Source organism: Zootermopsis nevadensis, unplaced genomic scaffold (assembly GCF_977971745.1).
Source record: "Zootermopsis nevadensis isolate Lab colony 2312 unplaced genomic scaffold, Znev_1.0 Znev_ptg000031l, whole genome shotgun sequence".
Taxonomy (NCBI): domain Eukaryota; kingdom Metazoa; phylum Arthropoda; class Insecta; order Blattodea; family Termopsidae; genus Zootermopsis; species Zootermopsis nevadensis.
In genome coordinates, this window is record NW_028259163.1 from 6,440,535 (window position 1) to 6,466,634 (window position 26,100).

A 26,100-nucleotide genomic window follows, 5' to 3' on the forward strand; every position below is an offset into this window, starting at 1 on the left:
CCTCTATCCTGGACACCTCCGTAAGTTGGACACATTATCGTGGAACCGCAAGTGTCCAAGTTAGAGAGGTTTTACTGTACTAGTAGATATTGTATTTCCATTTCATATTTTGATACCGGGCTTCGTTTCTCCGAAGATTCACCGCTGCTTACCAGTCCCTGAAATCACCGCACCTATCAGATCATAGCTAGTGCGTATTTACAATAGAGAATTACGAATATGTGCACCGAGTTTGAGTCGTGTGGTATTAAAGGGATGTGCACATCGCGTGCAACTATAGTTTAATGGGATTGCATTCATTATTTTTATAAGTACTGCAATGTGTAACCAAAATTGTAACTGGCTAGTGTTCAACTTTGCAGCTTAAAGCAATGCAATTTGCTGGTCCTGACGCAGATAAAACCCCTGTATGCTGACAGGTGTTACGGAATCAGAATAACAGATAGAAATGCTTACCGAATATTGTTTGGACGACTGGAAGGTAAGAAAACAGCTGGGAGACAGTGAACACACAATGGTTGCAAACTTGTGTGTGTCCTTCTGTATGCATATTCCATCTCCGAAACTAATGAATGAATTTTGATTAAATTTGGCATTGAAAGCCTGCATTATAGCGTTTGAGGCGTGCACTTGATTCAACGTTATAAAAAGTTTGCCTATTCGGAAGACCGAGAAGAAGACGGAGTGGGGAAATGTGTTGTGATGATGGAGATGGGAATTAAAAGCGGGTTAGGGAGGGAGGAGTATGGAAATATTGTTTCAGAAAGAAATTTCTGCTCGAGTTCTGCCGGACCCCTTTATACCCCTTCGTATCACATTTAAGGTCTGCCTGAACTCAGCTCTCGTTTATTGAACTTCAAGCGTCTTATTAAACTGCATTAGTCGTGTTTACGACTGAATGAGTGCATTGAAGTGACGTCATGCGCTATGAAAAAGTCAGCAGATACAAAATACCATTAATACATACCTATGTGTCAAATTTCATGACTGCAGAGCTTGTAGTTGTTAAAAATGTACCTTAATGTGACAAAATTAATATTTCGGAGGAAGAGTTTTGCATACAACTAGAAATCAGTCAAAAACATGTAACCCGTCGGGTGATTGGCCAGCGGATAATAGGAGACAGATAAACGCTTCAGTCTTCAGTTCGCCATAATTCAGTTGAATGTGCCGTACAAATTAATAGGAGTACGATACGCTAATTAATGTGTCCACGTGGCTGATATTAATTTTGTGTCTGCATCTACAGGAGTAATTACTTAGAGGAAACCTTTCACCGGAACGGCCTCCACCTGCTCCGTGTTTAGAGTAACGAAACTTTGTCGAAGGAATACCTCTCGTCTTCCTTTGTACTTCTAACAAACATGTTTCATTTTAGCAAAGAAGTGTCAAATATGACAGTCTGCTACATTGTCAATCGAATTTCTTTTGCTGGAACAGATATTTAGAACATAGACCGAACTTTTATAGTAGGATGTAACACTAAATGTTCATTAAAGATTTGAAAATACGGTAAAAGAAAGTTGCAACTTGATTAAAGGCTTTCTTTTTCTAAGGTCCAATTATTAATGCAACAACGTTTGTTATATGTTGGTTGGGCCCTAGGTTATTTAATGGTGCTCTATCGCCTGAGAAGTCTGTTGATCTTCGAATCCTGTTACCCCTATAATAATCTAATCTGCGCTGATTATTTTAATACACCATTGCAACCTAAGTCTTATATTAGAATTATATGGCGGCGTCGTATGTCAGTATGTCGGAGACAAATCACTGAAAACTTCGTTAAGTAATTTTCCACATCTTCCTATTACGTCCTCTTTCGACTCTCTTCAGATATCCTCCTGTTTAACTTGTTACTCCTTCAATTTATACCCTTCCCTTTGGTGTCTAGCGGTAATTAATATTATTCCCTTAATTGTAATCAAATTTAGTGAATTGAAAACATTGTGGTCGTTGTAGTGTGGAAATATTTGCTGCTGGTTGTACAAGTTTTATGGGAGTTAAGACTGCCAGTCCACAAGTTTTGAACACGTTTGGGCCATATCTGTCTTCCGGTGACAAAATTGGACACAAGAACACGAAATCGCAGAGAAGGAAACGTTACGCAAGGAGAAACACATCAAACAAACTTTGCTACGGTTTGTGTTGCGTCGTAAAACTTTTAACTCGCTAAAAAAAACATGTGAGGCCTTGATAACGTGCGCGCAAAAGTGGCTCATTTCAATATTTATTGCAGAGGGAGTTGGGGAGGGCGGTTCTCGAATGTGATAGGAACTTCGCTCCTAAAGGTTCCATCGTGCGATTCGAAAACGGCAAAACCGCGCGATATCAGACAAACTGTAAAAAGAGTTTTCTTTTCAAGGAAATCAAACGCATTGCCTTGGATTACACGTGCTTAATTAGGCGTTTTATGGGCGAGCTTAAGAAGAAACACATCAAGTTATTTTTCAGGTGTAGACTTAAAGACTCGTTTCCTCCTTAAATTACCCTTGCATCTTTTACAGCGACAGTTTGTTTAATAAATGCATTAAAAGTTTATTTCTCCTCTCAATCACTGACAAATACGAAATTTATTTCTAATATTTAATATTACGTGCCTCTCTCTAAGAAATATGTGAAGAATTACCACGTCCATGTTCACCCTTAAAAACAATCAAAACAGTCGACAGATTCTGAAAAAATTTGGTATGGATATTGAAGATGGTTCCTCTTGTGTGCTGTTTAATAACGACACCGTGGCAGCAGTAAGGACATTTAGATAAAAGCAAGAAAATTATTAACGCCTTTATTTTATGTGAAATGTCATGAATATGAATTATGAACACAATCACACATTTTTGAAAAAATTTCTTGGCATAGAAACTCAGTATTATAATGGAACGAAAACTTTAGCCTCTAAAAAGCGCACACTACTGGCCATTGTGTGAACGAATAAATCCTTAAGATAAATAAATCGTTACTTTATAATTCTTGCTATATTTTCTATGTACAGAGTGAGGCTACGTTTTATTTCATAAGCAAGTAAATAATTTAAATACATACTGGTCCATAAAAAACTATAATGAGTTAGGCCAACTTGATGTTTACATGTAGAACGTGCTGAAAGATTCCGGATTGGAAATTTCTTGGTCAGCATGGTACTTATCTGCCTTGTTAGAATATTAATCTGTGATTTGCAGATGACGTATGATTCTAGGTGTCAAGTGCCTTCGTTTATACATTAAAGTAAAGGAGAGTGTTTCTATGTTACCTATTTGCAAAATGAACTATAGAAAACAAGGAATGCGCATATTATCCTTATTAAAGATGCCAAGAATTCATCTTAAGTAGAAGTAGATTTCCCAACCGCCTGTTACCTAGAAGTTATTTTAACATCAGCTGCTATTACATGTGTGTTTATTCGCCTATTTTCCTTACCATATAATAAATAAAATGTAAAATTCCTCCATTTTTATTAAGTGCAATACGTATCTTTAAAACGTCAAAGGCCCCTACTACAAAGTAGAAACTTTACTTTGGTACTCGGCTCAGAAACGGAGTTACGTTACTGTTTCTATTCATAATAATGTACAATGACGACGATGCTAAAAAATTCTTACCATTGTGCAGAGGAAAGTTACATTAAAGTTAATTTTTATGTACATGCACGGTCTGCACGATCCAAGAATTTTGCAACACTTATCAATTTTAAAAATATATGGATCAAAATAGAGTCGTTTCCGGATCAATACGCAACTAATTAGAATTTTTTATTTGTTTATGGCCATACAAATATATCCTAAAATCTTTGAAAGGCGATACTAAATCACTGAATAAATGGAAGCGGTTTTAAAGGAAACGAATATCACCAGATATTTGCTTAACATTTCGTTTTCTGCTTTATTTCGTAAGAGGTTTGTTTTGAAATACCTTATTTTGAAATGTCTTCAAAGGGAGACCAGTGCGCTAATACACGGTCCTTAAACTAGATTAATCATAGATGCAAATTATATCTGCAATTTTTTTGATATTTTTAACAAAACCTGTCTCCTTTGAGGTTATTTTTTTCGATACAAGTCTTTGTATTGACTGCCGTGCATTTAGTTCATTTTTTAAATGTATTTACATATATTTATTATAATTTGAGTGTCACATGCTCTTTTGTATCATCAGTGACTCTAATAAAGTAATTTAATTTTTATTATTATTATTATTAACCACCGATTATTTGTTAATGTGAAGGAAACGGTGATAATGATCTTGTTTCATTTGGGTTCAATTGTATTTCATCAGTTCGCAGGACCGAGTACCAGACAAAAGGCCGTGGCACTGTACAGAACAAACAAGCTTGTTATATTCTCTACTCATCAGTCTGATATTATATTCAGGCAGAATAACATATTATCACTTTTATATCAGACGTCACTGTGCAGTGTCTCAAATCCTCCACTCCGGTCGGAAAGACGCTTTGAACCTACATCTTTCAACCATAATATTTTGAAAGGAAAATGGCGTTATTTCACAAACAAAGTTGTAAGTGAGGGTAAATGTTCATTGTCGTTTATATTCAGTCTTTGAAGCTTTCTCTGCCGAGATTCTTCAGTTAGTAGCAACTTCCTTTCGAAATATCAAATTCCATACGAGGGTGACCATAAGCAACCTAACCCAAGTTCAACTAGTTACTTTTTGGGGAGTTGGCAAAAGGTATAAAGCCTTTAAGGTCCATTTATTTTGACAGAATACCTTGTTTCAGTTCTAAAAATGTTTAATTTAATCAGAAACATAGCTGAAAAATATATTTAAAAATGTAGGACCGAACCCGGCAAAGTGTTCCTGTGATCGTAGGGATAAAATTTATCTGAGCACATGACCGGCCGCCGCGGTCAATTACAGTTCGTTTGTCTTCGTTGGATTTAAAATCCGTTTGGGCGCAACCTCGAAGAACAGTCACCTTCATATTCGCCCGCCGTGAGAAACTGAAATCTCGCCTTCATAGGGAGATATGTCGTTGTTACTCTTTGTTCCTAGGTAATGTTTCGTTTTTCGTTCCTTTTCTGTCGCTGATTCTCTTTCTCTCTTTTTAACTGTCCTTTTCCGAACACTCTACCGCCACGTCTTTTTAAGTTTTTTTATTTTCGCCCTTTAAGCAAGCAAAGTTAAGAGAATGCTATCAGAGGACCAATAATTCACAGAACGGAAAAGAAGTGTCCCAGGTTCACGCAAGTTAAAGGGGACCTTGCAGGTGTTGAAACTGCCGTTTCATAAACACACACGAGAAAAGATGTTGTTGACTGACACATCCATATCTTCGGGCTATTTGTGATAATCCATTCAAGTTCTTATAAGTTGTGACGCCGTGTGGACTCGTTGGTGGTTAACCCAGAAAACCACGATTAATAGTTAAAAATCACAACACCAATTCTCGGATGGCTCAACTAATAATATTATGGATAGAGGCCGGATGACAGGGGTTCGATTAAAGTGAGAAAGATGGATTTCTCTGATCGGAATCAAATCTGAGCAACACGCCATCTTCCTGTCCAGTGGCGATTATTTCTCCGTTGTGGAAAGTGATCGTTGTGTGTGTGTGGACGATCACTCACCTAGTGCCGATGGTTGTAAATTTCCTCCCGTGTTCACAAAAGTGCGCAACTGAATTCTATCCCGATCAAGTTACATCCAGTTCTCACCTTCAAATTTTACTTCTCTAAGATCCTTTTTAACATTATCTGACCAAGACTCCCAAGTGGTCACTTCCCTTCAGACGTTTCGACCAACAATTTGTATGCACTTCTTGCATGAACCATGTGTTCTATATGTCTCGTGTAAAACCCCTCTATATTGGACACTTTTAATTGGAACCGGCGGACATCCTATAATTTTACATGTCCACAACACTCTATATCCTGGACACCCCTTTATCCTGGAACTTGGTCACCCCTTTTGTTATAAGTTGGACAGGTCCATGCATGCACTTAGCTTCAATGCTTTTATGGGAAATGTTTACAGTTAGTATTTTGTTGTTTTGAATTTCTGACTGATGAATGCCTTCTACCTCAGGATTACCTTCTACTTGAGGGTGTGAGACTTCGAACCCATCATTGGAATGCAGTGAAAGCGTATAGGTATTCTTTCATTGAAACCTTCACTGGACTACAGTACGTATTGATGGTACAGTTTTAACTTTGTCAGTACAGTACAACGCCACTGTAACGCGGGTAGCGGGGGACAGGGGTAAACCCGCGTTATTACGGGAGTGCATCAGAAAAATCGGTACAAGTACTGGACGTACTGTATTGATAGACTATCGCCATTTAAGAGTATACATACTTATTTGACTATGCTACGATTGATTTTTACGGAAGAAGTAATAAATAATTAATTTGGCTTGCATTTTAATATAATTTTGAGTTCTGTGTGAAGGATAATTGATGAACTTTTTTTCTTTTTTGCTGCACGCGGTATAGCGAACCGCGTTATAGAGGGGTTGTACTGTACTGTGCTTGCAACTGAGTTAAATAGTGTTAACAGAAATTGGACGGTATGCTTTCGCTCATAATCAACCAGCAATGGTTGAAACTTTATTCGGATTGCGGCGAAAATTAGAAAGAGGTTGGGCAAATTCAAAGAAAAAGGAAAGAAGCAGTGTTTTATGACGGACATTTTTACAAGAATTAAGTGACATCATTTGTTGAGCTAATGCCGTAAGTACAATTAAAAAAATACGTTCTGAATATTTAAAATTTCATTGAGGCTGGGGTGTGATGTGCAACCATGAGAGTGGGTTTCAAAAGATTATTATTATTGTCATTAATTCTTAATTCGAGCAAGCCTACAATGGTTAGATTATGTAATTAAATAGATTACATTGTCGGTAAACGTAAAGTATCGGTGCCCTTCCCTTTGAGCTTATCCACGCAAGTTTAATTTAGTGAAAATTTTTGTAAAAATTTAATTTACCCATTTCATTTTTCTTATCAATAATTTCCTTTTTGGGAAGGGCTGCATAATACTCTGCAATTACCACATTGTCATTACACCACAATTTGAAAGGATGATTTTCCCCTTTCCCTCTATCCTGGACACCTGTAAGTTGGACGCATTAATTATCGTGGAACCGCCAGTGTCCGAATTCGAGAGGCTTTACTGTATTTTGTACTTATTCATTAAAATACCTAAAATTACCGTATAAAATACCGTGAATAAATAAATACATCTGTTATCTGAAAGCATCGTCTGTTCCTTCATGGAGTTTGAAAAGGTTGGTACTTCCTCAGGGACATGGCACAATTACCCGGTAAATTGGGCAACTCAGCCAAACGTACTTTTGCAATTTCTTTAAAATATCACACGCAGATCAGAAATCAATACAAAATACTCAGTGTGTTGCCTTCGTAATGACGTTTTTGTATACGATGTTCATGAAGCAAGAAAATTTAATCTTCCCTAATACCATGAAGACGGTTTCGTAACTCGAAACATGTCGCCACAAGTGGATTTATGTAATACAAGACGCAAGGTTAAACTGCTCTGTGTTAATGGGGAGTAATAAAATTAAACGCCTGTAAAATAACTAATTTTAAGAAGACTTCTTGAGCAGAAAATAACGAGATGAAATAATTTCTCCTTCTTTGCTGCAAACAATATTTCTTTATGTAGCTCCTACATCAATTCCTAGTTTTCTACATTATTTTCGTAAGGAAAGTAATTAAAATTTATGTGTTCGTCGTGGTTGTAATCAACTGCAAACTATTGATTTTCTAAATCCAACATTCTTTTTCCGTTTCCATCAGTTTGTCACTGTGTTTGTAGGAGTAGTCGCTTGCATTCGGCAAGTCCTTGATGACACAAGTCGAAATCCCGTCTCTAAGAACATTCATGTCTGCCGCCTGGTGCCTGTAATTTGAAATATTGAAAGTGAAAACAAATTCTCTTTCATCGTCCATTAGTATAATCTACACTCAAGACAATTTTTATCACATTTCACTGACACAATTAAAGAAAATATGTAGCTCTACATGCGATGATGTAACTCACGAAGGAATGCCTCTCCTACCATAAATAATTCATTTCATATAAACTTAATAGAAATGTAATTTGAATGTCAGTGCATTTATGTAAAGACATTATTCATTTTCTTAAAAATATATATAATTTTACTTCTGGGGTTCTAAAATATCAGAGATTTCGGTGTCGAATAAGCATAAAAGAATTATCTTTGGGAGACGTAAAATGTTTTGCCTAAAAATATCCATGTCTGATGGACTGGCTCTGTCTTTGGGTAGAATGGAAAACTGCTTGAAGCTAAGGGCACAGCTTCCACCGAAATGTCGTTGCTTGTATTTTGTTTCCTGGCAACCTTAAAAAAAATTCCCCCAATCGGAATTCGATATACGATTCCCTCACCATATTTCAGAACAGTTCCCACGTGATCTTTCTTTCAGTCCTGAACAAAGAAACAAAGAAACAAACAAACAAAGAAGCAAACCATCGATTTTCCTTGACATTGAAATATGCGACGTGGGGGAAGAAGTCGTCCTTCTTAGAAGATCTTTTGATGACGAAGATCGTGTCGTCGATCACTTCTGCGTTTAAGTAATCTGAATGGAAATTCATGCCAGGGATCTCAGCCCACGTGTCTTCTGCAGGGTCATACTTTTCGATACTCAGCTCGTCTGATGTCTTGTTGTGCCCTCCTGCACACACACATTCAGTAACAGGTCACAGAATATAAAAAAGCTGCCAAACGAAACTTATCTTAACCCATTCAGCGGGGACCTTCTTGATATTTATTACTATATCACCTGGTCTTGAAATGTCTGAACTTTATGGAACCACAAGATTCATGGCCTTATTCGCAAAAGTCGGCAGTTGAACCCTTCCTACATACTCTAGTTCCATAAAACATTTTAATATTATCCTTCCTTTTACGCCTATGTATCACAAGTGGTATCTTATCTTCAACATTACCAATTATAACTTTCTACATGTTTGTATTTCTCGTAACTTCAATGCTTCAGGCTCCGTCCGTCTTACCCAACTAAGCAACTAGGCAACATCAGTGCTGTGGGCCTGCACTAAAAGTGGTTAGGTGAATTTAATTGTGTACTTGTGTACCATGAAAGTGTGTGCGAAAATAGCCTTAAATATCAACAATGCAAGATGCACTGTTCAAAACGGCGTTACACAAACAAGTGACGAATATCAAAGACTGCGAAGGGACTGCTTTAAATCATCGGCTTTTTGGGGGATAACATCAAGGCATACTGAAATCTCCTTGCTACAACAACAAAATATTTACCTTTCAAATTGGGACTGTGTAAAAAATGGGGCTTACGTTAGTTGAGATACCACAAGAGATTATGCGTTGTTTGGTAGTTAGTTAGTTAGTTAAGTGTTCTTTGTGGAGAATTTAATCGAAACCACGAATCGAGGTTAAAATTACTGACAAACTAAATCTGTAATGACAGGAGAAAAATGCTGTTCATAAAATCTCAGTCACTCAAAGAAAACCAGGAAGACATTTCACAACAGCGACTTCTGTAAAAAGGATAGAGGGGCATCACTCAGAATGTCCAGAGTTCTCACCCAGGGCGTACAGACAGCCGTGGAACGCGACGCAAGAATGGAAGGCACGTCCAGATAGCATTGGTGCAACGAACGTCCATCGGTTGGTGTCCGGGTCATAAACTTCCACCGAGTTTACATAATTCTTATAATATGATCCACCAGCGACGTATATTTTGCCTGTAAAAACAAATTAGCTATATGACACGAACTGTACACATATTTGGTGTAGGCAGAGGCGTTAAAACTGCTCCGTGCAGAGCACAGACATGGACAATCGCTACGTCACAGAAACTGCACAGACACGGCCGTCTCTGTTCATCTGTTTCTTTGTTTCGAATGGAGACAGTCAGCGTGTCAAAGGAAATGAGAGTAACTGATAAAATTTAACATAAACAGCACAAAGTGCTTACATTAATGCGTAATGGAAATCTTCTGTGAAAGGAATTTTATTAAATTTGATACCTTAGATGTACGGTACGAGCTGCCAAAATTTGCTCTACATTTATAATATTATGCGCTATTAACACGAGATTATTAACTGTCTCAAAAACATATTAAATCTATATTATTTGAGAGCCAGTTTGATAGTTTGATGGTTGTTTGCATTCACTCCTAGTGTACAATAAAAAGGCAGAAGACCATGTCGAGGGACAGCTTACAAGAGCAGAAGAAACCATCACGCACTCGGAAATTCAAGCCGTTGCAGTCTGTGAAATAACGTAGTAAGTAGCACGGATAAAAGAATTGGTTATTAAAGGATTTTGGGTTAATGGAGTGGGGGAAACTATGATCAAGTTGAAGAGGAATGCCTTGATGATGAAGGCGTAAAGTTCGTCCGAAACGTCGGCTGAAGCGAAACGACAGCCATCTTCGTACTCCCCGCCGTGAGAACCTCAAATCCCGCGATTCTTTCAAACGTCCTTGCGTTCTCACACGTGGACACACAGACAGCCTTCAGCACTAATTCACACACTTATATTTAACAGGATTTACGTACCATTCAGTACAGTTGCATTTGTACTGTGTCGCTCTGTGTTCATGGGAGCGATCAAAGACCACTGGTTCGTCTTGCAGTCGTATCTTTCAGCCGTTCTGTGACACCTACTATTATCTTTACCGCCCATGGCGTACACTGCGCCTCGGAGAACTGCCACACTTAAACTGCGTCTGAAATGGTAAAAGTACACTCTCTGCTATGCTCATTTATTTCTGATGGAGATGCATTTCCTCTCGCAGAACGCAATTGTTCGCTCGTCATTGTTGAATCTTAACTCAAATGAATTAACAAGCAAATCGCATTCTTAAAACCAACATTGACGCAGAAGTCCTCCTACCTATTCACACTTTGCACGATGCTCCTGTATGTGAGTGGTACAATTTTACAGCCCCTGCCCAGATTTACATCTTGACTAAGACAGCGACTATCAGCTTTTTAAACAGACTCTGCTCCAAGGATTCCCTTAGTTAAAAAGCTGCATCTTACCTGCGTTCATACATAGGCGCCACTTCGCGGAATGTCTTCGTAGCAGCGTTGAAGCAGATACATGTGTTTAAGGATGCCATGTCTTCGAAACCACCGATGACGTAAATGTCGAAACCGACCACTGCCGTGCCATGGTTCCTTCGAGGACCGATCGAGTCGAACCCCTCCACCTGCACAGGAAGAACAGGTTATGGCTTTATGTTTCTTTGGGTCATTCGGTCTACTGAAGTGAAGTCCTTACATTAGAGTCGAAGCGACCAACCACCGGAGCAGAGGTGCAGCCAAAATTGCTACACCGTGGAGGGTGGCACTCGACAAAGACCGTGAGAATGAACTTGGAGCAATTGAGGAATTATAAGAGAGACGGAGGATCCAGGAAGACCCGAAGAGAAGCTCTCGTCAAGTTCGACAGACAAACGTAGAATTAATTTCTGATCAACAGCTGACATTTCAGGTTCGTAAGATAGTAAAGACAGATGTTGGTGTTTTGGGTTTTATCGACGCAGAGATGGAGGCAGTACGTCCCCCACCCCACCCCAAAGCCTTCTAATTCACGAGGCGTGACCACGCAGATGGCCGACATCGACACTGATCAGTGCTTCATTTATTACGTTGAAATCCACTGACGATTAACGATGTCTAAAATCAGCAGACAGGTTGCCATGACAGTTGAAGTAGGACGCTTATTGTAAACGGTATTTATGGAAAACTTCAGATCCTTAGTCGATTCCTATTAGAACTTGCATTATACACGAGACTCAGCATTTAAGTAATTTATTTATTTGTTTATTTATTCTTTTTAATTCATGTGTTTGGAGCTTCTCTTAAAAATGTGTTTAGTGCAATGGAAATAAACGAACACGAAATAAAGAGGCTAAGAGGTCCTTGTAATTAAGCTTAAATAAACAATTACTTAGTAGAAATAAGCAACAAACGAAAAGTTAGTTTTTCTCGGAGGCGTCATTTAACAAGGCGCGGTAAGAGTCGAAATACGCGCAACTCACCACACTCCACCGATCTGCTCGTACGTCGTAGGCTTCGATCACATCTAACGGCCTACTGTCGCGATACCCACCAACAGCAAACAGAATGTCCTGTGGGATTCGCGGGCGAGCAATCCTTGGTGTCACGTGGTCCTTGTCGTCCTTCGACAACCTTTTCAGGAATTTGAGCGTCTCCGAGATCACGGGTCTGCACGCCTCGTTTTCCGACACGTACGGGTGCTTTGACACCTGTTGAACAGTTCAATGTGGACCTTATGAACTTTTAGGAAGGGATTCCATGTTCCATTGCAGAGGAGACAAGAAATTCACACATGCGAGATGCACATTCTTTTTGATTCGATAACTTTAATTAGTCGTCAAAATTACGTAACATCGAAAGAAAATTATGACAATTAGTTGCTTCGAGTGTCAAGGGAGGCAACCTTCTGCATGTTGATGGTTGGGTGGAAGGCCCATCAACACAACAGCGTATGGTTATGGGCTCGATGTCTATTAAAATCCATTGCATGTTTCGACATTAATTGGACATCTTCAGGTGGTTCTCTTTAAGTATTCGAAACTAGTAGATACGAATGATAAGTTGTAAAGACATTTGACGCAGATAACATTTTCATGAATCCGTGCGATTGTTTCACAAATATTCGTGAGAGGTGAGTGTCTGAAATCACAGGGAATTTCACCTAGAGTAGAAACGTTTTTCTCTGGGGTTAAAGCTCGTTATGAAATGGAAGAAAGAATACCATAAGTTGCAAGGTTGGTTCGTGAGCTGTCTATGAGTTTGAAGCCCCTCGGGTACTTTCCTCTTGGATGTAGAACGAAGCTATCTTGCTGAACATTTCGGATAACTGTTGTCCCTATGTGGTCAATCAGCTGAGGCTTATCGCGCTAAAGTGATCTCTGGTTGGCTATGTATATCGTCGGAGATGCGTGAAATTGTTAAGCAGCTAAGACACGCTTCTTATGGCAGTAGGATCTTTGGTTAAGTCGAACGCTGAGCCAGAAGAAGTGATTTATCAGTTGGAGGATTTTCCTATTCAAGCTGAGTGGACGATTGAATGTAGTTAACGGTGGAATGTTGTAGTTGAACTGAAACACGTAATGGATCTCAATAAACGCTGAGAATGCAAACAAATTTTGTAGCACAGACGGACTTTAAAAACTTACAAACGATGAATAAAAGGCGATTATTAACTCGAACTACATTTCCGCATCAAATGATGAATCGAATATTTGTTTTGCACATACACAGGCGTATGGGAGCGTGTTACCAGCGGCATTCCACAAGTAGTTACTGTAACCATGGAAACTAAGGGAATCTGGGGATTTCTTACGCAGGAAATTTTGCACAGAAGAAGGCATTCAAATCATTGTGTAATTTTCACGTTGTTATTGTAAGATTTTAACCAGAATTGAAATGTGTCAACAGATTACGCTAAAGCTCATCAGTATCAAATCTAATGATCATCCGTTTAGACGTTCTCGAGCTGGATCTGCGGACAGACAGACAGACGGACTTACACGTGACGATGAAAAAGGCTCACGATTTGCATTAATTAGTTAAGAACACGTGCGAATATGAAATTGAAAATGCGGAATTTACTTCCAATAAACATCCACGATTTCAGGGGCATACTGACCGTCTCATTGAAAAACTTTGCGTCAAGTCGTCCCAGTCTGACGCCCTTCAAAAGGCCCGCGATGTGACCTTTCCTGTTGTCCGGGTCGTGGTTGATCCACCGGAGAATGCACTCCCACACAACTCTCTCGTCCTTCACGTTCAGTTGCTCGTCCTCGATTACCGCTTGCAGCTCCTCTGGAGGCAGTTCCGAAAGATCTTCGCTCTGCTGAGACACTTCCACGAAGTGGCGCAGAACGAAGCGACGAGCGTGAGTCTCGAGGTCGGCGATGCAGTGTAAGCTACGACAGCGAGGGTAAGAGCCGACTCAGATCCTAAGTCTGACACATTGAAATATTACAGCAACAACTGAATTCTGAAGTGTTACCACACCACAGTATTTCGCCTGCAGTTTTTGCCTTAGCCGTTTGAAGCCCAAATGAGCGAGACTGAGAGCAGACACGTGGAGAGGCTACGACGATGGATGCTTCGTTTAACCGGAGCAAAATAGAAAGTTTTCGACTCTGAAGTGTCCCAGGCAATGCCCGCTTGTCCTCGCGATAAGGTTATAGGTTGAAACAAGAGTACGCAAGTGAAGAAGGCAGTGAGATGAGGAGTGTAGAATTTTGAATTCTGGCATTAACCTTGGGGAAACGACGTTGTGTTAACTGTGTATCTTAATTTAGTGAAACCTCGTGTAACCGGACTAAATGGGGGAAACCACGGGTCGGATAAGCCGATAAGTCGGACGACCGTGGGAAAGGGGGACGTGGTCATGGAACTGAACAAATAAGTAGAGACTCAATACAGATTTTGCTCGACTGCGGTTCATGCGGGCGTGTCGCACGCACAAGCCGACGGCGATTGTCACTCGTGAGCGCTGTTCGAGGAAGTCCCTGTACTAAAATTATGAACTTATCAGTCATTCTGTCCATCGCATGAACTGGAGGTTCTGATGTGATTCTGTCGATGTCAGTTGATTTGCTTGCTGTGTTGTCCTCAACAAGAAGGAGTAAGGGTTCATCTTCTACGGGAACCAGCGGGTTGGTATTTGTCTTTGCCCTTAATAATAACCATTTCTCTAAATGTCTTGAAGTGTTCATAATAATCAGCAAAATCTGGGGTGAGGTTAGATCAATGAACTGTACCGCGTGGACATCGCTTTAAACACTTTCGCCGGTGGAATCCAATCTCAAACGATCTGGTTGAAATTCGGTCGCTTAATGCGGGAATCGAGTAATCGAGGCTCGGTTAACAGAGGTTTTGGTGGATACAGAAAGATGTCGGGCTGAATGTTGATTTTGATATTTGGGAGAATTATGTAATCAGCAAGGAATGTCGCAGAGAAAGAAAGAATGATTGAAATTAATTCGAGAAGAAGACAGATTTAATTATGACCTTGCAATAGGTCGTGATTAATGTTCTACATGGTGAAATTAGTCATCTGCTGGTCATAATGACGATCAAAACATAATTCAGAATATTTAAATTACATGGACGTTAATAATAACCCGCCAAACAGACCTGACCTACAACGCTTTTTAATTTGCCCATTCCTCAGTCAGAGGCTTTAATCTCCGACCCGGCTGCTCTCTTGAGTAAAGCTGATTCGCTCCAGCGACGAAGGCTGGCGTCACAGCAAATGACAAATGAACATCAATTACCTTGCGAACTGCAGGATGAATATACAGTTGACGACGTCCATTGCGTCCTTGAGGAAGTCGCAGCAGAGTTCAGTAGCTCCTGGTACACACAAGTACTCAGCCGTCTCGAGCAGCCGTAACGCGTTGTCGGAGCGGATGTCCACCTCGCGAAAATAAACATAATCCAGTATCTGGGTCATCATGTCCGAGCTGACTCCGCGGAGGAGAATATCTGTCTCCTCACTGGTGTGCAGTTTTGTCGTGAAGAGTGTCCTGAAACGTCGATTTTGAGAAACGGCGAGCAGAGAATTACAAGTCATGCGTATAAACTCTAAGTTTTTATGACTCACTTAGCCAAATAAAAGTATCATTTTGTCAAGGTGGTGGATGAAATTTTGCTACCTTAATACCTAAAAGACTCCCAGAATAAGTACGAATGGGACCGGATTAACTGCGAGTGGGTGAAGTGCTTGCGTAGGCTTAACAAAATTTTACTTAAAAATCGGAAAGCAAGCAGCGAACATTTGTACTATAGAATGGCCACCTCGTTTCTTAAGTACCCTTGACTTCTTCAAGAGAAATCTCAGGTTATAACAACCACTACAGAAATTTTAAAGCCAACGCAAATATTTCAACATTCATCGCGGGCTGTACATTCCACTGATTGATTAGTTCGAAATATGAAATCTATTTGTTCTCTCAAAACATTTTCCCGACAGTAAACAACTTAAAAGAAAAGCCGATGATTCTACGCGGCCTTTAAGATGTGATCACCAACCAGCAAACATTTTCCCATTACAATTTAAGGGCTTTGCAATGCAAGAGAAACAGAAAAATTTGAATGCCTGTAAACTGAAAAAGGGGCACAGCTCGCAAAAAGACGTGAGACACGTCTGTTGGAAGCAATGGTTTACGGTTAAAATTCATTTCTCATTTCAAGAACGCACCGCGATTTTATTTAAAACACAAACAAATTAACGTATGCACAAATTCTCCAACGATTCTCTCGTAATAATGAAACATTTCTCGCGAGGTTCCTTGTTACATTTTGTTATATTTCAGACAGAGCAACACACAGCAGCTTTCAATATTCCGGGCATTACCAACTTTCTTCTGGACTTTGTCGGTCGTCTTTAGGTATTAAAAGGAAGACGTTTTGGCAGGGGATTGATTATATTTCTCCCTCCAGATCGATTGAATGTCACCTTGATACAACAGCTCTTAAAAATTAGTACAAAAACCACGTACGTCTTCTGGGATGTTGTCTCGTAGAAATTATCACGTGTTAATCAACCACGTCAGTAAACAACTAACTAACTAACTAATTAGATGGCTTACAGAACCCGGAGGTTCATCACCGAATTAACCAAAGACCTCCACCAGACCCTGTCCTGGACCAACAAAATCCAGTCTCCTTCAACTCCTATTTCCCGTCGATCCCGCCTGAGATTATCCTCCCATCTAAGTATAGGTCTCCCCAGCGGTCTCTTCCCTTCAGGCTTCCCAACCAATACCCGGTGCACACCTCTTGTCTCATCCTTGCGCGCTACATGTCCCACCAATCTCATTCTTCTCGACTTAATTTCCCTGACAATATTGGGGGAGGAGTACAGATTTTTCAAGATCGCCATTACGTAGTTTTCTCCACGCCCCATCGTCTTCTCTCCTATTCCCAAATATCTTCCTCAACACCCTATTCTCAAACACCTGCAATCTGTGTTCCTCCCTCTGAGTGAGAGACCATGTTTCGCACCCATACAAAACAACAGGCAGAATTATTGTTTTGCATACTTTAATTTTCAGTAAATAAACAAACCTGAAACATTCGCTGCGCATTGACAGAATCAATCTGTGGACTGGAAAGACGCCGCCGTCCTCCAACCTCAACACCGCGTCACAAAAGAGGTTCCTCTCTCTCAGCTCCTTCAGAGGGACCAATGTTTCGGTGCACTTGCACCTGCCGCCGACTTGAAAACAACTGCGACTTTGGTTTGACTCCATCTCCTGAAAAGACAGTCCATGGCTGTTACAGGTTTTTCTTCATACTGAGAGTGACTGGGAGGGAACACGATGCTGAGAAGAATATCTGGTTCCGCGAGAGAGTTACTGACAACGGAATGGCGAAAATTGCGTAGCATGGAGATTTATAGATCTCTTCACTAATTAATAAATTGTAGGCTGTCAGATCAAGGGTGATGAGATGGGCGGGGCATGTAGAACACATGGCAGAGACAAGAAGTGCAACTTTTTAATCGGAAGACCTGAAAAGAAAATGTCATTTGAGAGTCCTATGCGTTGCTGGGATAATATTAAAATGGATCTTAGGGAGGTGGGGAATGAAGATGTGACTTGACTTCATCTGCTTGTGGATGTGGTTTAGAGGCGGAGTCTTGTAAACACGACATGAAACTTCTTGTTTCATAAAATGCGAGACATATGATCACCTGGGCTACTGTTAAATTCTCAAGCTGAGTTTGTTTCTTAGTTACAGAAATGCCTGCTGAGATCCAACACAAAATGACAAAGCTCTAAATGTGACCGATATAACTAACTAACTTCCTAGACGGCTTACGGAACACGAAGGTTCATCACCGAATTAACCAAAGCCCTCCACCGGACCCTGTCCTGGGCCAACAAAATCCATTTTCCTTCAACTCCTATCTCCCATAGATCCCGCCTGAGATTACCCTCCCATCTACGTCTAGGTCTCCCCAGCAACCTTTTCTCCTCAGGCTTTCCAAAAATACCCGGTGCACACCTCTCGCCCCATCCATGCACTCCACATGCCCCGCCCATCTCACTCTTCTTGGCTTAATCACCCTGAAGATGTGACTGATTTAGACAATATTAAGTCATGCCGTGTGTTTGTCATTACGCGCATAAATTTAAATCTTCTTGTATGTAATCTACGTAGACATTACGTATAAAATATCAATGTAATCTATAAAGTCTTAGAAGCTTCTACTCTGGTAAATCGATTTAAAAAAGTATTACGACAAAAATATGCCATAGAAATTACGTGACCTTTAATGCAGAACCAGACAATTAACAAACTAATTTTTGAAAAAGAAGGCTTCGCTTTTTCATAAACATAAAATTTTCGATTTCTCTCTCTGTAGAACTAAAAGTGCTTAAGAGCTACGTTATTAAGGACTTTCCTGCCTAAGTTACACGTTTATATAAACCAAGATCACAAAATGTATTTTAAATTTATCAAACGAACGAGAGAATTATAGTTGGGAACAGTCACAACAGCTCTAAGTTGTTCTACCGCATTCGTAGATCAGGCCTACATCACGCTACTCACACACTGAAATGTGCAGGATATTCTATGAAAAGACGATTGGAGCTCGGCTCGTCAAAGAATAGCCCACCTCCTTTACTGAACCAGAAGGTTCATCATCGTGTTCAGAAAGACCGCCACCAGGGTCTATCCTGAGCCAGTTCGCTACATCGAGTCCCATCTTCCTAAGATCCATCTTAATGTTATCCTCCCACTGACGCTGAGGTATTCCCAGAGGTCTCCTCCCTTCAGGCCTTGTAAACACTCAACTCACCCTAACAACATCGGGTGAGGAGCTCGTCAAGCATTTTTCTCTATTATCTGTCCCACTCCCGTTTTGGGTCCAAACATCTTCCTCAACACTCTGCTCTGAGAGACCCTCAGTCCATGTTCCTCCCTCAAAGAGAAAGACCACGTTTTGCACCCATAAATTCTTTGCACTGAATAATAGCAAACATTCCCCGGATTTAATCTGCTGTTGCAGGGAGATAATGAGATGGAGATTCGTCGATATTTATTCTTCTAAATCCGAAATAAAAATTCTTCACAGTTCCCCAAAACGCTTTAAAATGTCGATGTATCAAGAGATGTAAAGTTTTAGAATTATTGTTCAGAATACAAACCCCACTTCTTAAGATCCACATATTTTTATTAAGATTCTGAGCTACGAAACACATTTTATTCCTTTAAAATTGTAAAATGTTAATTGCCTACCGGAATATTATTTTACTATCAATGACGCCGTGAACAAACAGAAGTCAATCGAATGTTACTTGAAATTGTGTTAAAAAGAAGACAAGCCTAATTCTTTTACACGAGTTCACAAATGCAGACGAAAACATTAAATGTGATGAACAACAATATTATTAAATAGGAATCCCTTACCTCAAACTTCGTTCAAGTGTACGAGACCACGACGTCCACCGACAATGATCGATCTAATCTAAAATATAATGGAGAAAGTGGAGGGCGGTTTCACAGATTTCTCAATAATTCTTTTATAAGAAAAGTACTTCTGATATTCTAAAATGATTTAACAGCACAAAATTATCTACTCTGCGACGCACTTCTTCTACAAGCGATTCACAGCTCAGCTCTTTCAGCAATGACGAGAGCGGATTGTTGACGGCAATAATGAAACACAACAATGCCGTGTAAACAGATGACGTAATAATTAGTTTCTTAGGTAAAGGAATCGAGTGTAATACGGTTCATTCGGGATATTATACTGCATGTATATTAAACGAGAAAAGAGCCTTACTGCATGCTCAGCCAAGATTGTTGCAGGCGTGGGTTAGAAATTCCAATGCTTTTCTTGCATTGTTATGCACGCAGGAGTTCACGTAAAGGCTGACCATTGTCGGTCCATGTCTACACATTGTTGGTAGTTGAAAAAATACAAAGAGAATCACTCTAACTTATAATTTGGTTACATTCAGTCATAAATTTAAAGAGTCAATAATTAATATTGAATGTGTTCCTTATCAGAAGGAAATAAATTTAAAAATAATGGGAAGGTACATACGGAGGAATTGCAATTTAATTGCCCTTATTGAAAAATAACGTCGGGTTTTATTTTACTTGATTAATTTTAAAAATAATTTTTCAAGGGCCCGAGGCTGTTGACCCCGTCACCTCTGCGCCAGGGAAAATGTTTCAGGGGGCCGCTCGCATTTTGCGGGACCCATGTTTCGCAGTAATCGCCTCTGAAGTTGGCAGATCCCTCTTTTCAAGGAGACTGAGATGGAAATCATAATTGTTATCTCTTTCTGGGTATAATCCATGTCACAATGGAGACTTATATCGCTCATCAACTGAACACGTGATTTCGTTCTGACTTGTTAGGTTCCTGTTTGATTCACTTACATTTCCATAAGACACACATTTTTAATATACAAGAAAGTGTTTCAAAATTTTGAAATTAAACTGAATAATTGTGAGCAGTGTAACTTTTTATTTTGCTGATAAATAATGCAGTAACTTAAAATGGATCTGGATCTCTGGAGTCCAGCGCACAGACGTGGAGACATGGCGGGCCGACGGATCTCCGCGTTGGCACTGGAGATGCTCTGCATATGTAGCAGCCTCGCGTCGGAGGAGCAGACCTCAAGAAAACCAATACTTAGAGTGCAACAAAGTTTTCTGAAAGGAAATGTTTTAGCATTTATCCGGAACAAGAAATATTAAGTGGCGTTTCTTTGAATTCCGTAGGCCAAACTTCCTGTCGGCGACCTTAAGTTCAAGGTAACGAGAAGATGATAAGTAACAACGCAAGTTTTACATTGCGGTCTGCATTTTGTGAAAAGTGCATAAGTCATTCGGAGCGTCGTATTCGCAAAATATCGCCGTGTCCAGAGGAAAAATTACGAAAAACCTTAGAACCTAAAATGTCACATTGCGTGGGAGACGAATTGAATGATAAATATCGACGTTTTGCTTTTTACAAAACTTTCAATAAATTTGTTAAAGCCGGTCAAAACGGGAAATGTACCCGCGGTAAATTACGTAAATTGAATCCAACGTCTCTTGCTCAAAGAGTGCGAGGATGGGGAATCTATTTGTACGGGTTCAGATGACCACAGGCGATTTACTTCAAGCAGGATAGAATTCAAAAATAGACATTTACTAAGCGAAAGTACGCAATTATTTCTGATACCCTTTTAATGACCATTGCATGAATTCGAACGAGGTTATTAATTGGTGTCGCAGGTAGTCGATAGGCCAACCCGAGGTGATGCATTGCTGGATGTTTACCTGGTCCGGCCTGAAAGTTCGCTCACCTCTTGCAGCATTGTACAGGGGATCAGTGACGACAGTGGGGTATTATTAGAAGTGGAATGGGAAGAAAAAAGCTGTGAACCGCAGGTAGAAAGATTAGTCCCCATGTTCCATAAAACAAATGTTTTAGGATTACAAAACTTTCTTCGGGAAAAGTTTAAATTATGGGCTGGAAATGGTAGTAGCGTGGAAGAGATATGGGAAAGTTATAAGGATATAGTCTTCGAGGGTATCGATCGTTTTGTACCTCAAAGAATCCTGAGTAAAAATCCGGATCCGGAATACTATACCAAGGAAGTGAAACTTCTGTAAGTAAAGGTGAGGAGGGTGTGTAAAAGGAGAAAATCTGGAGGGCAGGACCAAGCGGAGCTGAAACGGTTATCCAATTAGTTACTGATAGTGAAAAATAAGGCTCAGGAGACATTCTTAACTTCGGTCTTGCAAAGCGAAGGGAGAAGCTGGACAGAGTTTTACAAATATGTTAAAAGACCTAAGGGTAATAGAGAAACTATTCCTGCAATCAAGGGCGTTAAAGGAAACCTCATCACAGATCAAATAGAAAAGGCCAACTCCCTGAACGCTTATTATGCGTCGATATTCAGTTGCGAACGGATAAATTCGCTAAATAACCATCTAATCCAATCAACAGATTCAGATAAAACGTTTACCATTAGTATCAATATCATAAGGAAACGGATAGCACCATACGTTTCCCTCCCCAATTAATGGTGTTTGTTGGTGATCTTTTCCTTTTGGCTGCCTTCCTTTTCCTAACTATTAACATTTTCAAGAACGCACTTTCCGCGAGCAAAAGGTCACGTTTACCTGACCAAGCCATCGTGGATACTAATGTCTTGCCCCCCCCACGCGTCTCTCACGCAGGACACAACAAGCGATTATCTCGCTTCATATGACACCCGAGGCTGCTTATACAGCTCGCATAGCTCGCTTCTTATCGCTCACGAAGGACATTGTCCCACTGTATTTGGTACGGCCACTCGAACGTTGATAATTCACGTAACCACTGATAGATGCCACAACGAACCACTGTTAACCGCCACAGAATAGTTCATACCTCCAATGATAGATAGCCGCAACAGCAGTTTGAAATGTCACCGATATGTTGCAGCACCAATAATTGTCACAGAAAACTGTAGGCTGGACATCTTTGTGATTTTGAAGTTCGTGGAAGAAAAGGATAGAACGATCAGAGATTCGAAAGAGAAGCAGGTTAGGAAGCATCTATCCCAGTGGCAATACTTTGCAACTCACTGTCTTTTGTTGACCTAGGAGGTGCGTTAGTTTTTATTCTACATGTAAGCAACTGACGCAATTAAAATGTAATTTGATTCTTGGATGCAGAACATGGCAGCACGATGTGCCACTACGTCACCGTAGATGATCGTCTTCTCAACTGAGGACTTCGGGCATCCATCGCTTTGGTATTGCGGATTGTGAATGCAAAGCAAAGCTGTTAACTATACACCATGTAGGCGCTTGGTGGGATCTCAGATTGTAAGAAATCAAAAAGTACGACAATACATTTACTTCCAATGACATTACTTATAGATGATATTTAATTAAAACCTGCTATGCCATACTCGAATAATAAATAACATGTACGCAGACAACAACCTGGGAGATGATCTCACCAAGGCATACCATGTTTCCAAGTCCATTGGCGTTATCATGTATACACAGAGATTAATTCCTAATGGAGTCGTCACCTTCCCATCTCACGATTTTCACAACCCGTTACGTTGGTATTAACGTCTGAAGGATCTAAAAAGGAAGATTATTGACTAAGAACCAACAGCGTAAAGTCCATAACAAGTGTAACGGGTCTGAAAACATCCATGATGACAATATCTCGGAAAATGATGTCATCAGGGCAACCAACATGTAATTTGTAGGACTGCCGATAGATGGCAGCACGCTAAAACAAATGTTGAAGGGATAATAACACCTTTAAGGATTAAAATATTCTTAAAATTATTTTTAAACACTCAATATTTAGCCTTCTAATTGTGATATGTACTAGTCCTCGCAAGAATGATACCAATGCAAATTCCAATCCTTAATCAATTTTAAATCTGAACAGTGGAGCCAATTTGGGATTATAAATATGGCTCACTTGACAGTAAAGTGCTCATTAGTAGAAGTGTAATATTGTCATATAATGTTGCAATCATAGGCTTATTCTCAGTACTTATTCACCGGTTCATTCCTGTTTTCTTTAAAATTGATGTAACACTAAAATAGTGTGCGAATGTAAACGTGTTGCTTATTATATATATATTTGTAGGTTGGTGTCCCTGATTTCACTAGTACGCCATTCTAGATAACGGTGTTTGTAGTTAATGGAGGCGATTGGTAGTAAATAAATTTGTAGATTGTGTGCAAGAGAAGATGAGTTATGTATAGACGTTTATGGCGAGGATGGAATAAAACACAGTATAGCGAAGAAAATCAGGCTGTGTTTACCTATTGCAGTAAGTTATGTAGGGAGTATCTATGTATAGAGATTTACGTTATGCGGGTTTGAAAGTTCTTTGGCATACTTGTCGAATGTTAAGTACACACAGTTTGAGGGAAACGTAACATGATATGATGCCATTATAAACAAGAATACAGAACTGTGTTAAAAGAATAAACACTGGTACGCCTTAATGGATGGTCACATGTAACTGTGTGAGAATCTGAGTTTCACTTTTAATTACATGACATGACATGAAAGTGTAATCCATATAAGCAGCTTTGATTTAAGATTATGCTTTCAGCTATTACACCTTACACAGACCATTATAATCTATTTAAGTGATCTCTATATTGAAAGGTATACCCAAAAATTGTTATTTGGTTTTGACACAAGTTGTTGAGAATGCAAGACTCATGACTGCAGGTAAAATTAAACTTATGTATAAGCTAAATTACAATACATTGTGAAATCTGAACTATTATTAACACATAACTTCTGCCCTTACAGTCTGTTCAGATTAACTGGTTTTCAACCAGTTTGTCATTGTAATGAAGTAGGGAGGTGTGCCTTGCACTTTTTTACATTTTGGAATTTAATATAGCCATGGACTGTGGTTTATGAGAGGTTTGATATTTCCATCTAACTACTGGGGGTAGACTGCAAACAGGCTACAGGTTTTACCCATCATATTCCTTTTATTTTATTTATGTAATTATAATATTTTTTAGTCTCACAAGTAAACAGATCTGGCATAGCTTAGTCAGTATAGTGACTGGGTACGGACTGGGTGACTGAGGTTTGATCCCCGATGGAGGCAGAGGATTTTTCCTCTAGCTTCTGCATCCAGACCATTTGTGGGGCCCACCCAGTCTCCTATCTATGGGTACCGGGGTCCTTTCCCAGGGGTAAAGCACAGCCGGGGCATGATGCTGACCACTCGCCCCCATCTAGTGCTTGATATAGCACTGAAATAGTGTGCGAATATAAACGCGTTGCTTATTATATATATTTGTAGGTTGGTGTCCCTGATTTCATAAGAACACCATTCTAGATAATGGTGTTTACAGATAAAGGAGGCTCTGGATATAAAATCAATTTGTAGATTGTGTGCAAGAGAAGATGAATTATATATAGAAGTTTTTGGTAAGGATGGGATAAAACACAGTATAGCGAACAAAATCTCAACACCTTTATGTGATGCCTGGAGAAAACTCTGCAGAATATACGGAAAGAGCAGAAGTTCCTCTATACCTGGCCTTTCAGTTTGGGGTAACATGATAACATCCCCTTGTGAAGTTGCTGAAACCCTTGAATCTTCATTTGCTTCCATTAGCAGCTGTTTGTGTAAAATCTTATAGCAAGTGGTTAACCACCAATTTACATGGACAATGGCACACGATGGCCACCTATCTAATTCCTAGTGTTCATTCAGATGTCATCACTCAAGAGTACATCACTTGTTCCAAACTGCAGCATTTTACATTATATGTATATAATACATAATGTCTAGGGTTCTAGGCAAAGCTTTCCTATCTTCACACAAAATAAATAAATAAACTGTGGTAAAATAAAGATACAAAAAGCATTTCAATAAAAAATACTTTTCCCTGAACTATAAAGGGAGAATACTGCATAAGTAGTTATGCTTTGCCTAGAACCTAACATACAGAACAAAAATTTGAGAAAAGTTCATGTGTAGCAGATTAAACTTACATCATTTTGGACCTGATGAAGTGGAGTTTCAACAGGTAAATTATCTTTTGCTGACTCAGTTTGGGTGAAATTCTTCAGCAGCCTCTTGATGGTATTCTGTGCATTCACACATCCTGAATACAATTCATAGCTAATGTCTAAATGGTTCAGGCACCTCAAACATATCTGTTTAGGGAGATCATCATCTTCTTTAATCTGATGAAATAATTACCAAACCACTATCAATTCATTTTCCCACTCGACTTCTGCTGTCAGGCTACAGACAGACATATGCTTGTCTAAGCATATCAGTAATAAAAAAAGATAAAATCAGTATTTAATTTAATTTAATAACAGTAACAACAATGTCTCCTTCAATTAATCTGAAATAATGGACTAAAATACTTTCTTACTGTCTGAGACTGCATAGATACGAGTATAAGGCTCTCTTCAAACACCCAAACAGACATTTTCAAACAATACTTTCCAGTCTGTAGCCAGTCAGTATACTGACTGAGCTACGCCAGATCTGTTTACTTGTGAGACTAACAAATATTATAATTATATAAATAAA

At 39.5% G+C, this 26,100-nt stretch overlaps 1 protein-coding gene and 1 long non-coding RNA gene across 2 annotated transcripts; one reads left to right on the forward strand and one right to left on the reverse strand.

The window, feature by feature from the left end:
* Positions 1–6,523: 6,523 nt before the first annotated feature.
* On the reverse strand, positions 6,524–19,664 carry LOC147872034 (kelch-like protein 10). The gene is made up of 10 exons (XM_087359352.1): positions 19,463–19,664; positions 17,111–17,298; positions 15,316–15,567; positions 13,674–13,953; positions 12,037–12,264; positions 11,033–11,202; positions 10,547–10,716; positions 9,568–9,726; positions 8,468–8,675; positions 6,524–7,875 (listed from the first exon to the last, which is right to left on the reverse strand). The coding sequence occupies exons 2-10, from the start codon at positions 17,293–17,295 to the stop codon at positions 7,740–7,742; spliced, it is 1,788 nt and encodes a 595-aa protein (XP_087215478.1). The 5' UTR covers positions 17,296–17,298; positions 19,463–19,664; the 3' UTR covers positions 6,524–7,739.
* A 2,844-nt stretch (positions 19,665–22,508) lies between these two features.
* LOC110837210 (uncharacterized) lies at positions 22,509–22,914 on the forward strand. The gene is made up of 2 exons (XR_002545620.1): positions 22,509–22,585; positions 22,718–22,914. It is a non-coding gene; the product is annotated as an uncharacterized LOC110837210 (long non-coding RNA).
* Positions 22,915–26,100: the final 3,186 nt, after the last annotated feature.